Source organism: Oryctolagus cuniculus, chromosome 7 (genome assembly GCF_964237555.1).
Source record: "Oryctolagus cuniculus chromosome 7, mOryCun1.1, whole genome shotgun sequence".
Taxonomy (NCBI): Eukaryota; Metazoa; Chordata; class Mammalia; order Lagomorpha; family Leporidae; genus Oryctolagus; species Oryctolagus cuniculus.
In genome coordinates, this window is record NC_091438.1 from 52,898,592 (window position 1) to 52,916,715 (window position 18,124).

Below are 18,124 nucleotides of genomic sequence, written 5' to 3' on the forward strand. Positions count from 1 at the left end.
TTTTATGTTATACATACAGTTGGCCTTTCATATGCATGGGTTCTACATCTGAGAACTCAATCAACCTTGGATGGAAAATATCTAAGAAACAATTATATCTGTACTGAACACACAAAGGTTTTGTGGCTGCCTTCTAGATTCCCTACTCAATCCAGTGCAACAACCACTCACATGGCATTTAGATTGTATTACAAATAACCTAGAGATGACTTAAAGCAGGATGCCTGTAGGTTATTTATAAATGCTGTGCTATTTTATATAAGGGACTTGGATTTTAACATGGCAGAGGGTGGGATTCTGAAACCAATCCTCCATGGATACATACAGATAACTGTATTTTACCACAATAAAAAAATAATAAAAGAAATGTGGGTTGGGTCAACCAGCAAGATACATGCCCAATCACCCAAACCCGTTCTTTTTTTTTTTTATTTTTTAAGGAATACAAATTTCATAAGTGCAACTTTAGGAATATGGTTATTCTTCCCACCATACCCAGCCCTCACATCCATACTCTCACCCTTCCTCCACCTTCCTCTCCCCTTGCCAGTACCATTATCCATTAAGATTCATTTTCAATTAACTTTGTACACAAAAGACCAACTCTATACTAAGTAAAGATTTCAACAATTTGTGCATGCACGCGCATACACACACTCACAAACTCTTTGAGAACTGGTTTTACTGTTAACTCTCAATATAACTCATTGATGACAAAGGTCCTGCATGAGGAGTTAGTGCACAATGACTCCTGTTGTTAATTTAACAATAAATACTCTTAAGTATGTTAGTGATCACCCGAGGCTTTTGAAATGAGCTGCCTAGGCTATGGAAGACTTTTGAGTCCACAAACTCGTCAGTATTTGGACAAGGCCATTAGCAAAGTAGAAGTTCTCTCCTCCCTTTAGAGGAAAGTACATCCTTCTTTAATGGTCACTTCTTTGCACTGGTGTCTCAGAGATCCTTCATGTAGAACATTTTTTGCCACAGTATCTTGGCTTTCCATGCCTGAAATGCTCTCACAGGCTTTTCAGGCAGACCAGCAAGTCTTAAGGGTTGATTCTGAGTCAGAGTGTTACTTAAAGCGATTGTCATTCTGTCTGCAGTGTGGACTGCTTCCCAACTTGGAATGCTTTCCTTTTTAATTCTATTATTACCAGATACTTGATCCTATTTACATGATAAGCTTAACACTTAATCCTATCTATACATTCACTTTAACACTTAATATGATAACTTTAACAATTAAGATGGCATTTTTATCACCAAGCTTAATGGGATTTGGAGTCCCATGACAAGTTTATGCAGAACTATACAGTTTTACAGTTACAAACTTCTTCCTCCTCTTATTCCTTCTCTTTTTACTGACACCTATTTTCAATTGACTTTATACACTTATGAGGAAAAAAATGAAAAAAAAAATGGAACTGTTCTTCAACAGTCAAGACAATGGCAGCTCAAATCATTCCTTCTTGAAGTGTCAACTTCACTTCTACAGATTTCATTTTAGGTGCTTTGTTAGTTCTCACAGATAAGGGAGAACATATGCTGTTTGTCCTTTGGGGTCTGGCTTATTTCACAAGTATGATGTTTTCCAGATTCATCATTTTGTTGCAAATGACCACTTTCATTTTTTTTACCTGTGTGTATTCCATAATGTACATATCTCATAATTTCTTTATCTAGTCTTCGGTTGACAGGCATTTAGGTTAATTCCACATCTTAGTTATTGTGAATTGAGCTGCAATAAACATGGAGGTGCAGATAACTCTATTGTTTATTGATTCCATTTCCCTTGGGTAAATTCCCAGGAGTGGGATAGCTGGGTCATATGGTAGGTCTATATTCATATTTTTGAGGCATCTCCATACTTCCATAGCGGCTTTACCAGTTTACATTCTCACCAACAGTGGATTAGGGTAAAACCTCATTGTGGTTTTGATTTGCATTTCCCTGACAGCTAGTGGTCCTGCACATTTTTTAATGTGTCTGTTGGCCATTTGGATTTCCTCTTTTGAAAAATATCTGCTTAAGTACTTTGCCCATCTCTTACCTGGGTTGTTGTTATTGTGGAGTTTCTTGATCTCTTTGTAGATTCTGGTTACTAATCCTTTATAAGTTGCAAAGTTGGCAAATAATTTCTCCCATTCTGTTGGTGCCTCTTCACTTTCCTGAGTGTTTCTTTTGCTGTACAGAAACTTCTCAATTTGATGTAATCCCATTTATTAATTTTGGCTTTAACTGCCTGTTCCTCTAGGGTCTTTTCCAAGAACTCTTTGCCTGTGCCAGTGTCTTGCAGAGTTTCTCCAATGTTCTCAATTACTTTGATGGTGTTGGGTCATAGATTTAGATCTTTAATCCATGTTGAGTGGATTTTTGTGTAAGGTAGGGGTCTTGCTTCATACTTCTGCATGTGGAAATCCAGTTTTCCCAGCACCATTTGTTGAAGTCTGTCCTTGCTCCAGGGGTTGGTTTTAGCTCCTTGGTCAAATATAAGTTGGTTGTAGATGTTTGGATTGATTTCTGGTGTTTCTATGCTGCTCCAGTGGACTATCCATTTTTGTACCAGTACCAGGTATGTCTTGAAATTTGGTATTGTGATGCCTCTGGTTTTTATTGTACAAGATTGCTTTAGCTATTCGAGGTCTCCTGTGCCTCCATATGAATTTCAGCATCATTTTTTCTAGATCTGAGAAGAATGTCTGGTATTTTGATTGGTATCACACTGAATGTGTAAATTGCTTTTGGAAGAATGGACATTTTAATGATATTGATTCTTCCAAACAATGAACATGGAAGATTTTTCCATTTTTTTGTATTTTCTTTCTTTAATGTTTTGTAATTCTCATTATAGAGATCTTTGACACCCTTGGTTAAATTTATTCCAAGGTATTTGATTTTTTTTTTTTTTTTGTAGCTATTGTGAATGGGATTGACCTTAGAAGCTCAATTTCAGCCTTGACATTGTCTCTGTATACAAAGGCTGTTGATTTTTGTGTACTCACTTTATGTCCTGCTACTTTACCAAACTCTTCTATGATTTCCAATAGTCTCTTGGTGGAGTCTTTTGGATCCCCTACATATAGAATCACATCATTTGCAAATAGGGATAGTCCGACTTCCTCCTTCCCAATTTTTATTCCTTTGATTTCTTTTTGTTGAAGTCTGTCCTTGCTCCAGGGGTTGGTTTTAGCTCCTTGGTCAAATATAAGTTGGTTGTAGATGTTTGGATTGATTTCTGGTGTTTCTATGCTGCTCCAGTGGACTATCCATTTTTGTACCAGTACCAGGTATGTCTTGAAATTTGGTATTGTGATGCCTCTGGTTTTTATTGTACAAGATTGCTTTAGCTATTCGAGGTCTCCTGTGCCTCCATATGAATTTCAGCATCATTTTTTCTAGATCTGAGAAGAATGTCTGGTATTTTGATTGGTATCACACTGAATGTGTAAATTCCTTTGGAAGAATGGACATTTTAATGATATTGATTCTTCCAAACAATGAACATGGAAGATTTTTCCATTTTTTTGTATTTTCTTTCTTTAATGTTTTGTAATTCTCATTATAGAGATCTTTGACACCCTTGGTTAAATTTATTCCAAGGTATTTGATTTTTTTTTTTTTTTGTAGCTATTGTGAATGGGATTGACCTTAGAAGCTCAATTTCAGCCTTGACATTGTCTCTGTATACAAAGGCTGTTGATTTTTGTGTACTCACTTTATGTCCTGCTACTTTACCAAACTCTTCTATGATTTCCAATAGTCTCTTGGTGGAGTCTTTTGGATCCCCTACATATAGAATCACATCATTTGCAAATAGGGATAGTCTGACTTCCTCCTTCCCAATTTTTATTCCTTTGATTTCTTTTTGTTGAAGTCTGTCCTTGCTCCAGGGGTTGGTTTTAGCTCCTTGGTCAAATATAAGTTGGTTGTAGATGTTTGGATTGATTTCTGGTGTTTCTATGCTGCTCCAGTGGACTATCCATTTTTGTACCAGTACCAGGTATGTCTTGAAATTTGGTATTGTGATGCCTCTGGTTTTTATTGTACAAGATTGCTTTAGCTATTCGAGGTCTCCTGTGCCTCCATATGAATTTCAGCATCATTTTTTTCTAGATCTGAGAAGAATTTAGCCATTTGCCTAATGGCTCTGGCTAAAACTTCCAAGACTATACTGAATAGCAATGGTGAGAGTGGACATCCTTGTCTGTTTCTGGATCTTAGTGAGAATGCTTCCAACTTTTCCCCATTCAATATGACCTTGGCCGTGGGTTTGTCATAAATTGCCTTGTGTTGAGGAATGTTCCTTCTATGCCCAATTTGCTTAGAGCTAAACCCATTCTTAATATGAATACATTTATGTATTGAGATCTCCTTTTTAACCAAGTGAAATGATGATGGAAATTTCAGGTGTCTGGCAGACAGAGGTCCAGCTTTGACCAATTTTTAACCGGTCTTGTTTTAGCTGCTTTCGAAAATGTAACTCCATAATTAATTTTGTATAGCCACAATGTTATTTTCTAGCCTAAAATATTGATGTTGAAACCACTGTTAGACCTCATGGGTGTAAACTTGCTGCTTCTTCAGGTTTTATCATTAACCTTATTTGATGCCTCATAGTACAGGGTTTTAACTGTTCCATGCGTTTACACAACTGATAGACTAAACCACCACTTACACTCCAGGTGACGCTATTCCTCAAGTCTCTTAGGCCTGTATTAAACAGTCAAATAATATTTTAATGTGTTGGAATGAAGTCTGGTGACTGAAGTAATTTTTAGGCTTGATTATCTCAAAAGTTGTACAAGACCAGATCTTACAGATAACACACACTGTACCATTACATTGTCACATAGATCTGTGGATGGCTTCTTTAATATCAGTTGGGATAAAAATTACCTTCTAAGAAATCTCTTCTCCATCTTTGTAGAACATCAAGGAAAGCAAACATAAGCTGAACCCAAAGAAACACTTTCTGAATACGAGAGGCTGAAGACTACAGCTACTGAAATTGCTTTTTCATAAATAGGAAGATAGGATTGTTATCAGCAGGCAAAAATGAAGGACAAACATTTATTTTCACTTAAAAGAACATCTTTATTTGACCTTTATTATACAATATTACCTTTAATTTATAAAAATCGCATTATGGAGGACATGACTGAAAACCAATTTAGGGGTAGCCAGTGGGTTCTAATTTAAAATGTTGTATATACCTCACTTATTAGTTTAAGGAAAAAATTTTGGTGAATTTGAGACCAGTGAGGCTGAAGAATGGCATTTGAACTTCCAAATCCAATAATTAAAATTGGGACACTTTATTTAATTAACCTAGCAAAAACTAATTTCTAAACTTTCTAAAAAAATACTTTCCCACAAAGAGCTTAGCTTATCTTCAAGAAGTATTCTGGTATGCAATTTGCAGTACAAGACTGTATCATTCAAATAGCTGCAAGATATTTGCAACTGTTTAAAGTCCTCTGCAAACTAATATGGATGTACATATGCACGTATGTATATATGTATGCAAGTGGGTGTATGTGTGTGAGTACCCAAACTCACATTCACAGCGAGCTGAGGTGACCTTATAGTATGTTGGACTCAGAAGGGTGGCTCATTTGTGTAGGAGAGGAGACATAGTAAATCTCTGGCATTCTGAACACAGGCCTCCTATCTCCTAGCGCTTCCAAAAATAGTGAACTATTTGATATACTTCTTTAGTGAGACATATATTATCTATCAGAATGACCGGTCCATTGTAATGCATATATAGTAATATGGTTTGTATGATTTCATGAGAAATTTTCTGAGTTCTGTAGTTACTGGGGCTCAAACCAAGTTTGAAATGAATTAGTTGTTAAATATTGGAAGTGTAACACTGAGGCCAAAGGATGCTCTAAAATGATGCACAGTAACATTCTGAAATAATGCTACTGACTCTAAAGGTACTGAGTGCCCTGTGAGGACAGAGGAAGGGAACACACCTCTTGGATGGATATGTTCTCTGAACTTCTGATCCACACTGTTCTAGAGTAAGAGGGGCAGCACCCTCTGCAGTGGAGAAACGGTGACAGCCAAATGGCAAATGGGCACATACCCCATTTTCTGTTGCTTAGAATCTTTCAAAAGATTGGTTTCTGCAGCATTGAGGTCAGGAATTCTACCAATTCTTGTCAGAGAGCTCTAAGAGTACACAAGTAGATGAATTTCTGTAGCTCCTGCAATCTAGAGTCCTCATTCAGGGGGCAGTAAGCAGGCAGAACTCGCAAAGAATGTAATATTCTGACATCACAAAACTCTTCTTTGTACATGGAGAATCAGAAATATAGGCATTCGATGACAAGGAGAGGATAATGATTGAGAGCATATCCTCCCTGTCCCCTGCAATTTTTTGTCTCTATCGTTGAGTCAGGTCATCTTGAAACATTAACAGATTCCAAAGGAGTGTATCTACTTAAAACACCATAAAATATAAAGCTTGAGGTTACATAAATACAAACACACACATATCTTCTTGCTCTTAAAAATGAATTATAAAAATCAAAGCACAAAGGGAAAATGCAAACCCAAACTTAGAAGGTCATACGAAACTGGAACTTGGGATTGGAATCAGCAACTATGATCCAAGGAGCCCAAACTAGCCCTCCATGAGTTTTGTAAATAAAGTTTTATTGGATCACACTTACACCCACTCATTTACATATGATCTGAAGCTGCTTTCGTGCTTCAGCAGAATCGAGCAGTAAAAGACATCGCATGACTCCCACAGCTTAAATATGTTTATCTGGCCCTTCACAGAGAAGCCTTCTGACTGGATGTAGAACTAAACAGCACCCTTATGATGTGAATGAGCTGAAGTCACAGAAAACTGTCACCAATGTTCTTGAACCCCAATAATTGGATTAAAATATCTTCAATAACATATGGTTATTCAAATATTCTGTCTATAATTTTTGCAGCCAAAATCATTCACCAACTGTGTTATGTAACAAGACAGTATAAAAACTGTATATTACTTAATTTATGTATATACCTACGTAAAGAGTGGATAAGATAGGAGCTAGCCCATTTCAGAATAAGGAAACCTAAGGAAAAATAATTTGAAACACTGTCACTAGAAACTGTTACTTGGAACTTAGAATATTTTAGTATATTTTTCTTTATATTAAGAAATGTAAAGACAATTTACAACTGCAAGTTTTACCCATGATTATGTGACTCTTTTGAATATAAAATAATCATTACTTCTATAAAATATTGATTTTAATTATGCAATTAAAGTGACATAGCAAAATAAGAATGCTTTTATTTCTAAAGTAAATATTTTAGTGAAAGTTGTATCAGAAATCAAATATTTCTTTGATATTTCTCAAGAGATTTTAGATACTAACTATAATTATAGTTGTTAGTATTATACAGTAATACATTGCTTAAAATATATTATAAATCATTCTTTTCCTCTTTAATTTAAATGAAATATAAAATTATGGGTTTTATAATATTCATATTGGAAAATGGGACGAACTACTCTCACACAGAAAATGCCACTGGGATCTCATAGAATGTTCTAATGTTTCAAAGTGCCAGGCACATTGCTTGGCACATGGTAGGTACTCCACAAATGCTGATCACTCATTCTCTCACCTACTCATGCACTCAAAGAAATCCAGCCTGAAGGAGAAACTGCATTCTAAGGAGAATAGTAAGCACAATCCTTTGTCAATAGTTTTGACAAAGACTTTGGCAATGGAGAGTAAAGATGAAAGGTTAATGATCACAATTTCAAACTGACTGATTAAAATCTACTAAGTGAAGCCCTGGATTGCCCCAGATGACATCACAGAGAATCAGGGTCAACACTGCACAAAAAGAATGCAGTTCTTCAACATCCAGGTTTTATTCTTACATATAAGCATCTGCTACAAGTAAGAATAAGTAGGTGTTCAAAAGAGCACCAGAAAGTAAGAACTCACTGACGGGGGACTTATTTTTCTGCACCGAGGCCTCTTTTTGGTTAGAATACCATTCTCTTGATTTTAAAAATCTTATACTGACTGAATTATAAAATAAACAAACCTGGTTTGAATCAAACAGTGTGATTCTAAAATGAAGAGATATAAATGTAGAAGAGGGGTGTTCAACATTATTGTACCAATTGATCTATCTACTCTGCATATTTGTGCCAAAGGCGCAAGGTGAGGTGTCAGCTCTTTGAGGAGGCACCTGGCAAGGAGCATTTTTGGGCTCTCTGCTGAAGGTCTTATAAATGCAATGAGTATTTAACCTGAGTAATAAGGTCTATGAAGGGATATGTAGGACAGCACGATGTAAAGAATAATCCTGAAAATGAAGCAGAATATGGGATAAGGATTGACCTTTGAGGAAATAATTTAAAAATCTATAGCAAAAATAAAATATGACACAGGCAAATCATCTGTAGCCGACTTTAATTGCCTTTGGTATTAAGAGAACAAAAAAATGGAAGCAATGCTATAAGCTGTAGTCTTATGATCACAAAGAAGGTAGGGACTGGAGAAGAAGACCCTTCCGCTGGCCCTCCTGGATCGCTTGCATGGACCAGAACTGGTCTTGTGCATGCGCATGTGCACGTGCACACACACACACACACACAATCTGTGTCTTCTCTTAAGCTCTAGTCACCCAAGTAATACAGACAGAGCACTTGAGGGCAAGGGTTCTGCTCTCTTCCCAGGGAGCTAAGATAGCCCCTAACTCCATATCCTTCTAAACAAAGTGACAGAAGGTTCACTGCCATCTTCACAGCTGCTCTGGGTCTTTGCCAACTCAAGTTTTCCACTCTTTATTGATGATTTATAAGTGGGCTTGTGCTATTTTTAGGAGGAAGGCTAACTTTTTTTGGAGAGCCTAAAACTTCCTGTTTCTCTTCTAAGGTAAAGTTATCTACACCTTTCATTTAAAATTTTTTAATTTTCAAGTAGTAAAAGATGCTATAATTTAAAACGTACTAAAATTCAATTCTCTTAAAGACTTAACTGCTCTCCATTCTTATTGAAAGATTCTACAATGGCAATCACTATGGATCAATGACTGGATTGATTTATGGGATAAGATGATAACCATTAGAAAATATTTAATTATATTAACTTACTATTTCTTTCCAATTTTAATATATTACCTGTTAACAGAAGATTAAAAAGAGAAGCTATCAAATAAAGAAAGAAGCCTTCAGAATTCCTAAGTGGGCTTCCTATACAAATCCGTTTCATGAAATACTCAAATTCAGAGTAAATGTTGGACTAAGCAGATTTTTTCCAACTTTTATTAATGTCAATGGAAACTGTTTATATTAAATGAAAGGAGAAAAAATGTCTTGCATTGTCACAAAAATCTAAGAGACATAAAATTTGTAAGTATTAGGTATTTAGCTTATGTTATAGTTCTTGACAAAATTTAAGTTCTTTCTACCAAAATATAAAGAACCAGTAATTTATTTAAAAAGAAGTATCAATGCAAAAACTACTGATAAAAGAAAGTCCCTTTGATATACCCCAATTTTGTGTAACATGATTAATTATACCATACTTTTATCACTGAAAATTATTTTGAAGCTATTAACTCTTTGGATTTCTATAAATATTCTTGGAGAAACTAAAAAAGCAAAGAACAGCTCATTCATCTGGTGTGAAAAAGGACCCCCTATCCCCATTCCAGACAGAATATTTAAGGAAGCTTCACTGTTCTGTTTTTGCTTTAATAAATTATAAAAGTAATTTGAATTATCAGGGCAAATTCAGAACTATGTGATAGAATAGTGAATCTTGCCAAGTGAAATAAATAAAGTTGTAAGTTGAGTGAATCTGCTAGTTTTATTATGAGATTAAAGCAGGTAAAATTTACTTGGTAGATTTGCTAGTTTGGAAGAAAAACTTCCTACCAACAAAACCAAGGACTTCTCTTAGAACAGAGTTCAAGGCAACCAGCTCATCACTTCCCCCACTTTTTTGTCATGCTACCAACACTGGACTGAACTACATGCACAAAACCCCAAACCCAGGCTCATGGTGGTTATGATAAACAGTAGTTTTAATGATTCCATATGGCGAAAAAGACTGGAAGAGTATTATTTGCCAGATCATGCCCCCAGAGAAAATGGAATTTAATCAAGAATTTCAGTGAAATAGACTGGGATCTGAAATGATTGCCACTCTGGTCATCCAATGGAGAACTTGAACATTTAGACAGGGATAGGTACTTCTGTTTCTTTTTGGAGTCTTCTTTCTGATAATCCAATTATATAGTTCTTTTGTTCTTGTTCGTCTTAGTTCATTTCATTGTTAAAATGGAGAAAAAAAGGGAAAAATAATGTGTATATATTTGACTTGAAAGCTGCTCCCCTGAGGGAAGAAACAAACATGGAAGTGGTTCCAGAGGCCATCTCTGACTCCTGCAAGGTGCTATACAGTCTTCGTTTGCTCTTAGGAAGTCTAGTCTCTAGACTTCAGGACTCTAAAAACAATGTAATAGTAATAGGCTTCATTTCTCTTGTGACCATGTTTTCAGAATCAAAGCATATCAGCTCTCTGCCCTACATGTACCAGAGCATATTTTGGTCAAGTATAAAATGGAATAATTTCAAAGTTGATGTATCTACATGTTGAAAGTCTTCCAGGGAATAGTTTCACCCTGTCGTGTTGAGGTCCAGGTTTTCAAAAGCCGCCTCTCCAGACTAATTTCTGTAGTGGTCCATGTAAACAAAACACAGGTAAGAATGGTCCTCTGGAGCTGCTTTCATCGAACAGCAGGGTTACCTGAAAGTGTGGTGTTGGCTAAATGTAACACAGGCAGAGGGTGTGCCTCTGTGTTAAATACCCAATGGTCTAAAGGTAAAAGGTCATCATTGGAGAACAGCAGATACAAATACCTGAAAACACAAGAGGAAGAAATGAGCTTCAATTAGAATTCAACAAGATCAAGTGAGCTCAGTTATAATGGCAGAGGAAAGTAATAATTTACTCTGGTTTGCTCTATGTAAAGCACACTGCAGAAATGAACTCAAAAGATTTGAAATGCAAAGCAATGTGTTCTAGAATATGCCTAAGAAAGTCTAATGAGATGCATAACTTGACTTGTGGAAATAAGTTTTTTAGAAAAAAAAACCTCCACATGTCTAGCTAAAGCACATAAAACAATGCTATAAAATGGCATATAACAAACTTTGATAATTCTTCAAAGATATTCTTTCAAAAAATCACACATAACATCAACCTTATGTTTTGGCAACTTAGCTCACATTTATTAATCAACTCACATTTATTAATTAACACTGAAGAAGGAGAATAAGTGTACTATTTGGACACAGTAAGGACTTTATTACCACTACTCCTAATACATCAGTAATTAGTTTTTGTAGTTCTTACTGCAGGTATGGCAAGCTATTTTTAAAAAAGTTTTCAGAAACATTATGCGCTTACAGGAGGTTTAAAAATGTATCAATAACTTTTAATGAGTGATCGCACTGTCTGTATGAAGGCAAGGATCCTGATCTCTCCCTGAGCACTGTAAGCCACAGTAGTCAAGCTGTGGGTACCAGGAGGACTTGTCTCCCAGAACACATGCAGATGTTTAAACTGTGATGTTTTAACGTGAATGGTTGATTGGATATAAGAGTGGAGATTTGATCTAATGATGGTGTCTGAGAAGTGGGGCTGGTGGGATGTCTTCAGGTCAGTGAAGGTCTTGTGAGAGGTTTGATTATATGAATTCATGTTTGGTCTAGGCTCTCCCTCTCTGTTTCTTGCCCTACCATGTGATCTTCCTTTGCACTCGCCATGACCAACCTTCACCAGACTAGAATATGGGGCTACCTAATCCTGTACCCTCAAACTGTAGGCTGATATAAACCTTCTATGTCTCACGAAGCTTCTTTCAGGTATTTTAATTAAAGTAATGAAAAGTAGAATAATACAATTCACTTAGAAGCTAAAATGATACAGTCAACACAAAAAGATTCTTACCCGTAATATCAGAAAAAATTCCAATCTAAATCCTGTTTAGAGGTTCTCAAAATGAAACACAAAAAGCCACATAAAGTCAGGAAATCTGAGTCCTAACTCCTGTCTTAGCAATAACTAGCCAAGTCTTATAAGGACTTAGCAAAGGATTTCCTCATTTCAAAAACAGGCATTTTGGGGTGGGTGTTTGGCACAGAGGCTAAGACCCTACTTGGGACATCCACGTTCCAGATTTGAGTGCCTGGATCCAAGTCAGCTCTCCTTCTGATCCAGCTTCCTGCTAATGCACACCCTAGGGGGAAGCAGATGATGGCTCAAGTACTTGAATTCCTGCCACGCCTATGGGAGACCTGGATGGTGTTTCATGCACCTGGTTTCTGTGTGGCCTAGCCCTGGCTGTTGCAAGAATCTGGCGAGTTAATTAGCAGATTAAAGATTTTTCACTATATGATGCTATGCCATCATTCAAACAAACTGGGGGAAAACAGGTACATTAATATCTTTCTGATTATTGTTATAGCTCTGAATGAGAGAGCAAAAACACACAGCAATGAGGTAAGTGGGGACTGCATATCAGCTTTTCGACTGCTAAGGTTGGATTATCTCACTCCTTGCCATTAGACTTGCGATCTGTTTGGCTCTGACTTATTCACCAGGTTGCAGGCAGAGGAGTTAGAACTGACAGGCCTGCCTTGACATCACAGGGGACTTTGCCTGGTCTGATTAGTAGACGGAAACAGAAGCACAGACTCTCGGTGTCCTGGCTGCAAACATGTCTAGGGGACCTACATTCTGTTTAATTCCACGTGGTGCCCTTGCCTCTAAATTAAATGCCGGCTCAAGAAGGTCAGGCACAAAAAAAGGAAAGGAAAAATAAAAGGAGAAAAAAAGGCTGTCAGGCAGATGCTAACCGTATCACTTCTTGAAGGAAGACTGAGTGAAAAGGAAAGCGATAACACTGACATTCCTGTAAAATGATTCCTTTCCATAGGGCAGGCTATGGACGTACCTCATGTAAATAAATACATGTTAGAAAAATAAGAAAGAGGATGTATATGAAAAGTCTCAGCAAACAGAAAGTGCTATCATAACCACTTGGAAATAAACCTTTAAAGAACAGAATCTAAATAGTACTATAGTAGCATTCATGTCCACCTGGAACCTCAGAGTATGACCTTATTTGGAAATAGAGACTTTGCACTTGTAGTGACTCATTTAAGGATACTAAGATGAAATCATCCTGCTTTGGGACCAACAATTAATGTCTTAGCAAGAGCAAGGAAAGGGAGAGTCTGACTCAGGAACACACAGGGAAGAAGGCCATGTGAAGACAGAGGCAAAGACTCAAGTTATACTGATATCTAACGTTTTTTGGAACGGATTGATTACCAGGCAATGGAATAAAACATTTGTTAATCCATCCAAAAGATTTGTCTCCTCTGCCTGAGGAAAAAAACAAACCTTAAAGTATTGGGGGGGGGGGAATACTGAAACCAACTGGGTATATTATGGATTCGAATATGGACAGTCATAATTTTAAAGATAAACTGGAGGAGGCTGACATTTTTGGTATGCTGCAATCATTTACACTTTGTTCTCTATTGAGCTGGAGAGAATTCACTTTACCTTGAGGAGTCAGATAAAGTAGGATGATTCTGCCTATTGGATACAGAACATGTAAACTGCAAACATAACTGATTTATCTCCTAAAACAGAGATCAGCGGTACATAATAACAAGGGTTAGCTAATTCAATAGTAAAACATCATCAGAGCTCTGAGTTTCATAAAATTTAAAAACATTAAGTCCTTCCAGGTGCTAAAAGGGAAAGACACCTTTTCTCCTTTCCCTTTTATTTTTTTTTTTTTATTTTTTTTTATTTTTTTTTTTATTTTTTGACAGGCAGAGTGGACAGTGAGAGAGAGAGACAGAGAGAAAGGTCTTCCTTTGCCGTTGGTTCACCCTCCAATGGCCGCCGCGGCCAGCGTGATGCGACCGGCGCACCGCGCTGATCCGATGGCAGGAGCCAGGAGCCAGGTGCTTTTCCTGGTCTCCCATGGGGTGCAGGGCCCAAGCACCTGGGCCATCCTCCACTGCACTCCCGGGCCACAGCAGAGGGCTGGCCTGGAAGAGGGGCAACCGGGACAGAATCCGGCGCCCCGACCGGGACTAGAACCCGGTGTGCCGGCGCCGCTAGGCGGAGGATTAGCCTATTGAGCCGCGGCGCCGGCCTCCTTTCCCTTTTATTGAGGATTACCACCTGGAGAAAACATGTAATTGTCCCTTAGATCTTTTAAAAAGCGAAGAAAGGCTCTTGCTAGCTTTATAGCCTACCTATGTTTTTCTCACAGGTGTGGAAGCCACATCTTTGAAATGCAAACATCAAGGAAGATGCATCTCTACCTCCCTATCACTGTGGAAGACTGGCACAGGTAACTTTCTCCAAGTTGTAACTACATCCTTGTCATAAATACGTTTTATTTTTTCTTTTGGATAAAGGTAATTAACACAGATGGCCATTCAAGTACAACATAGCTCGCTGATGCTCACTTTTATAGGATTCTTCTGTTTGTTTGCTCTTCTTTCATTTTGGATAGTTTCTATCACTATAGCTTCAAGTTCATTAATTTTTACTTCTGAAATGTCTAATGCATTATTAACTGCACCTCGTATATTTTTAACTCAGTCATTATAGTTTTTGTTTCAAGAAGTTTATTTGCAATTTTATATCTTCCATGTCTCTACAGATCATAGTTATATTAACTATTATGGTTATTGTATGCATTTTTAACAACTATACCAGTTCTAAGTTGGTTTCAATTGATTCTTCTCATTATTGGTCATATTTTCCTGCCTGTCTGCATACATGGTAATCTTTGGATGCCAGATACTATGAATTTTACCTTGTTGGTGCTGGATATTTCAGTAGTTCTATAAATCTGGAGTTTTGTTCAGGGATGTAGTTGGGTTACTTACAAAGTTTCATCCTTTCAGGTCGTGCTTTCACAGTCTGTCACAGATCCAAACAGTGGGTTATCTCCCACTGCTGAAACAGGCCTTCCTAAGGACTCTACAGAGTCCCTTGAATTATGAATTTTTCTAGTCAGGCTGCTGGTAACAGGCACTGTTCCTGGTTCTGTATAAGTACCAGAAATGGTTCCCACTAATCCTCAGATCCCTTGCTTCCCTTGAAGTAAGTTCCTCGGTACTCTACTGAATACTCTTCCTCTGTGAAGAGAAGTTCTCTTCTCTCAGGAACTGGCCTTCAAACTCTTAGTTCCCCCACACTCAAAACTCTATGTCCTCAGGGTGTCTGCTGGGCTCTGTTTTAGGTCTCCCTTCCTTGTGCTATGACCTGAAACTCTTATCAGGACAGTCAGCTGGGGCAATCACCACTTTCTGTTTCCTGTCTTTCAGGATTACTGTCCTTGACTGCTTCCATTCTGTGCTTTGAAAAAGTGTTTTATATATATATATAGAATGTTTTATATGTATGTGTGTATATATATATATGATTTCAGCTCAAAGCATAAATTTCCTTCTATATTTAGAATACACAGAAGCCCTATTTGTCCATTTTAAAAACCTTTGTCAAATGATTCATTGAATGCCAGGTAATTATGTTCATGGAATCCTGCTACCCTTTTGTCTATTAACCCAATTCAACTTAGAAACTGCTTCTGACTCTTCACAATCATTAGTTCTTAAGTCTTCATACTATGATTTTATACAATTTTGTAGAAGTAGATTTTATTTCCATCTAATTGTATTTGTGGTAGTAATTAAAGAATACTTTTCTCCTCTTAGGGTTCAAGTTTCCACTTAAATACATTTTTTACCTGGAATATAATTTATTATTTTAAATTACTACAAGGATCTAAATATGTACTACCACAAATGTGATGCAATCACTACCACTATCTTTGGAATGATGGAGGGAAACACAGCAAATAGGAGATAATTTTAAAGAAAAGTTGTACTGAAAGGTTTGGAGGAGACTGGATTAAAGTATGGGTGCTTTGCATTTTATATTATGATTCCCTCTATAGCATGCCATTGCAAGATTATTTTTATTGTGGCAAAAAAACATAATATAAAATTAACTATCATAACCATTTTTAAATGTAAAACTCAGTACTGTTAGGTAAATTCACATTGTCGTAAAACAAATCTCTAGAGCTTTTTCATCTGGCAAAACTGGAACTCTAGGGCTGGCACTGTGGCACAGCAGGTTAAAGCCCCAACATGCAGTACCAGCATCCCATATGGGCACCAGTTTGGGTCCCAGCTATTCCACTTCCGATCCTGCTTCCTGCTAATGTAACTGGGAAGACATTGGAGGATGGCCCAAATCCTTGAGCCGCTGCACCCACGTGGGAGACCTGGAAGAAGTTCCTGTCTCCTGACTTTGGTTTGGCTCAGCTTCAGCTGTTGTGGCCATTTGGTGAGTGAATCAGCAGATAGAAGACATCTCTCTCTGTCTCTACCTCTCTCTGTAACTCTTTCAAATAAATGTATCTTCAAAAAAGAAAAACTGGAACTCTATATCCTTTGAAAAGTAATTCCCCTTTTCCTCCCTCCACAAGTCCCTAGTAACCACTGTTCTACTTTGTCTTTCTGTAACTTGCACTACTTTATATACCTCACATAAGTGGCATCATAGAGTTTTGTCTTTTTGCAACTCACTTATTTCATTTAACATAATGTCCTCTAGCTTCATCTACTTTGTCACTTAACTGACTGTGATTCTAGAACCCAATTTCCCACTTCTTCTCCTGGTGAGCGCACTTTGGTCAGCCTAGTTTTCTTACTGTTTCTTAAGAGGTATTTTCTCAAGCTGTATCTCTCTTTTCACAAAGTGATTTTCTGCTTTACCCCAACTGTTAACATCTCACATATCATTTAGCATCATGCCAGTCTTTCTTCATGAATAGGCTGGCTCTTAACTCTTACATTTTTGTTTTATGATGATTAAAAACATAGAGTTTTATTTAACAATAACACATTATTTGATAATAGTCATGTAATAGCAAACTATAGAAATTAGTTTCTATTCTGGGTATTTTTTTTTTTAAGGGAAAGAGTTTATTGAGGGAAGGGGTGAAGAAGGAAAAAGAGGGAGAAGAAGAGTGTAAGAGAGAGAGAGAGAGACAGAGACAGAGGTCAGGAGACGGAGAGAAAGAGAGAGACACACACACACATGTTTAGGAGCAGGTTCTTTTAAAACTTTGCCAGGGGGCGGGCAGGGAGGTAGAAGCAGCGAATCCCATTAGGATGAGGGTGGGGCTGACATATGAGTAATTTTTTAAATTACTAAGAAAAAATTAAAAGCAATATACTTAACTGTAGTCAGATGGTAAATAAACAATTCCTCTTTTTTTCTTATTAGTTTCAAAAGATATAGCTAATGGCCATCAAAAACTGAATGGATAAACAAATGTAGTATACCCAAACAATGGAATACTACTCATCAGTAGAAAGGAAGGAGTAACTAATATATTCAATATGGATTAATCTAAATTATGCTGAAAGAGCCAGACAGAAAGTAAGTACACTCTGCATGATTCAAATTATGTGAAATTCTAGAACAAGCAACCAATTTTGACAGAAAGCTGACTTGAGTTCAGGAGTGAGATAGAATTGACTGCAAAACTAGGAAGGAAATGTTCCATGTATAGTCATGCAACAACAGGGTACATTCTAACAGGATACGTTCTAAGAAATGTGTAATTTCACATTTCAATGTGTGAACATCACAGGGTGCACTTATACAAACTAAGATGGCTATGATGTCACTAGGCAATATAATCTTATAGGAATATATGCATTCCTTTGTTAAATATGTCAATATGTGATTGTATGACCATATTAATTGGGAATATTAACTGGAGTGAAAATTACTTAAGTTCACGCTTTGCCAAAACACAATGAACTGTACACGTAAAACACTTCAATAAAGCTGATATTATAAGTTTTTTTTTAAAGACTAATGGACAAGAATGGAAATACAAAATAATCGTATATGTTATTGCTAAGTACAATTTGGGTTGTAGCTCCCTCTACTGTAGCAAAAGAAACTGGCAAGGGTGTTTCAAAGTATGGTTTTGAAACTAAAAAAAAAAAGAAAAAGAA

General features: G+C 36.9%; 1 protein-coding gene across 6 annotated transcripts in view; it reads right to left on the bottom strand.

Annotated features, from left to right (window-relative positions):
- Nucleotides 1-5,072: 5,072 nt before the first annotated feature.
- Nucleotides 5,073-18,124, bottom strand: part of MAN1A2 (mannosidase alpha class 1A member 2) — a 195,288-nt gene continuing 182,236 nt past the window's right edge. For all 6 annotated transcript variants that reach the window (XM_051857353.2, XM_002715724.5, XM_051857358.2 and 3 more), the window contains one exon: nt 5,073-10,903. In XM_051857353.2, coding sequence (XP_051713313.2) covers nt 10,771-10,903 — 133 coding nt within the window. In that variant the 3' untranslated portion in view covers nt 5,073-10,770. The remainder of the gene's footprint in view (nt 10,904-18,124) is intronic.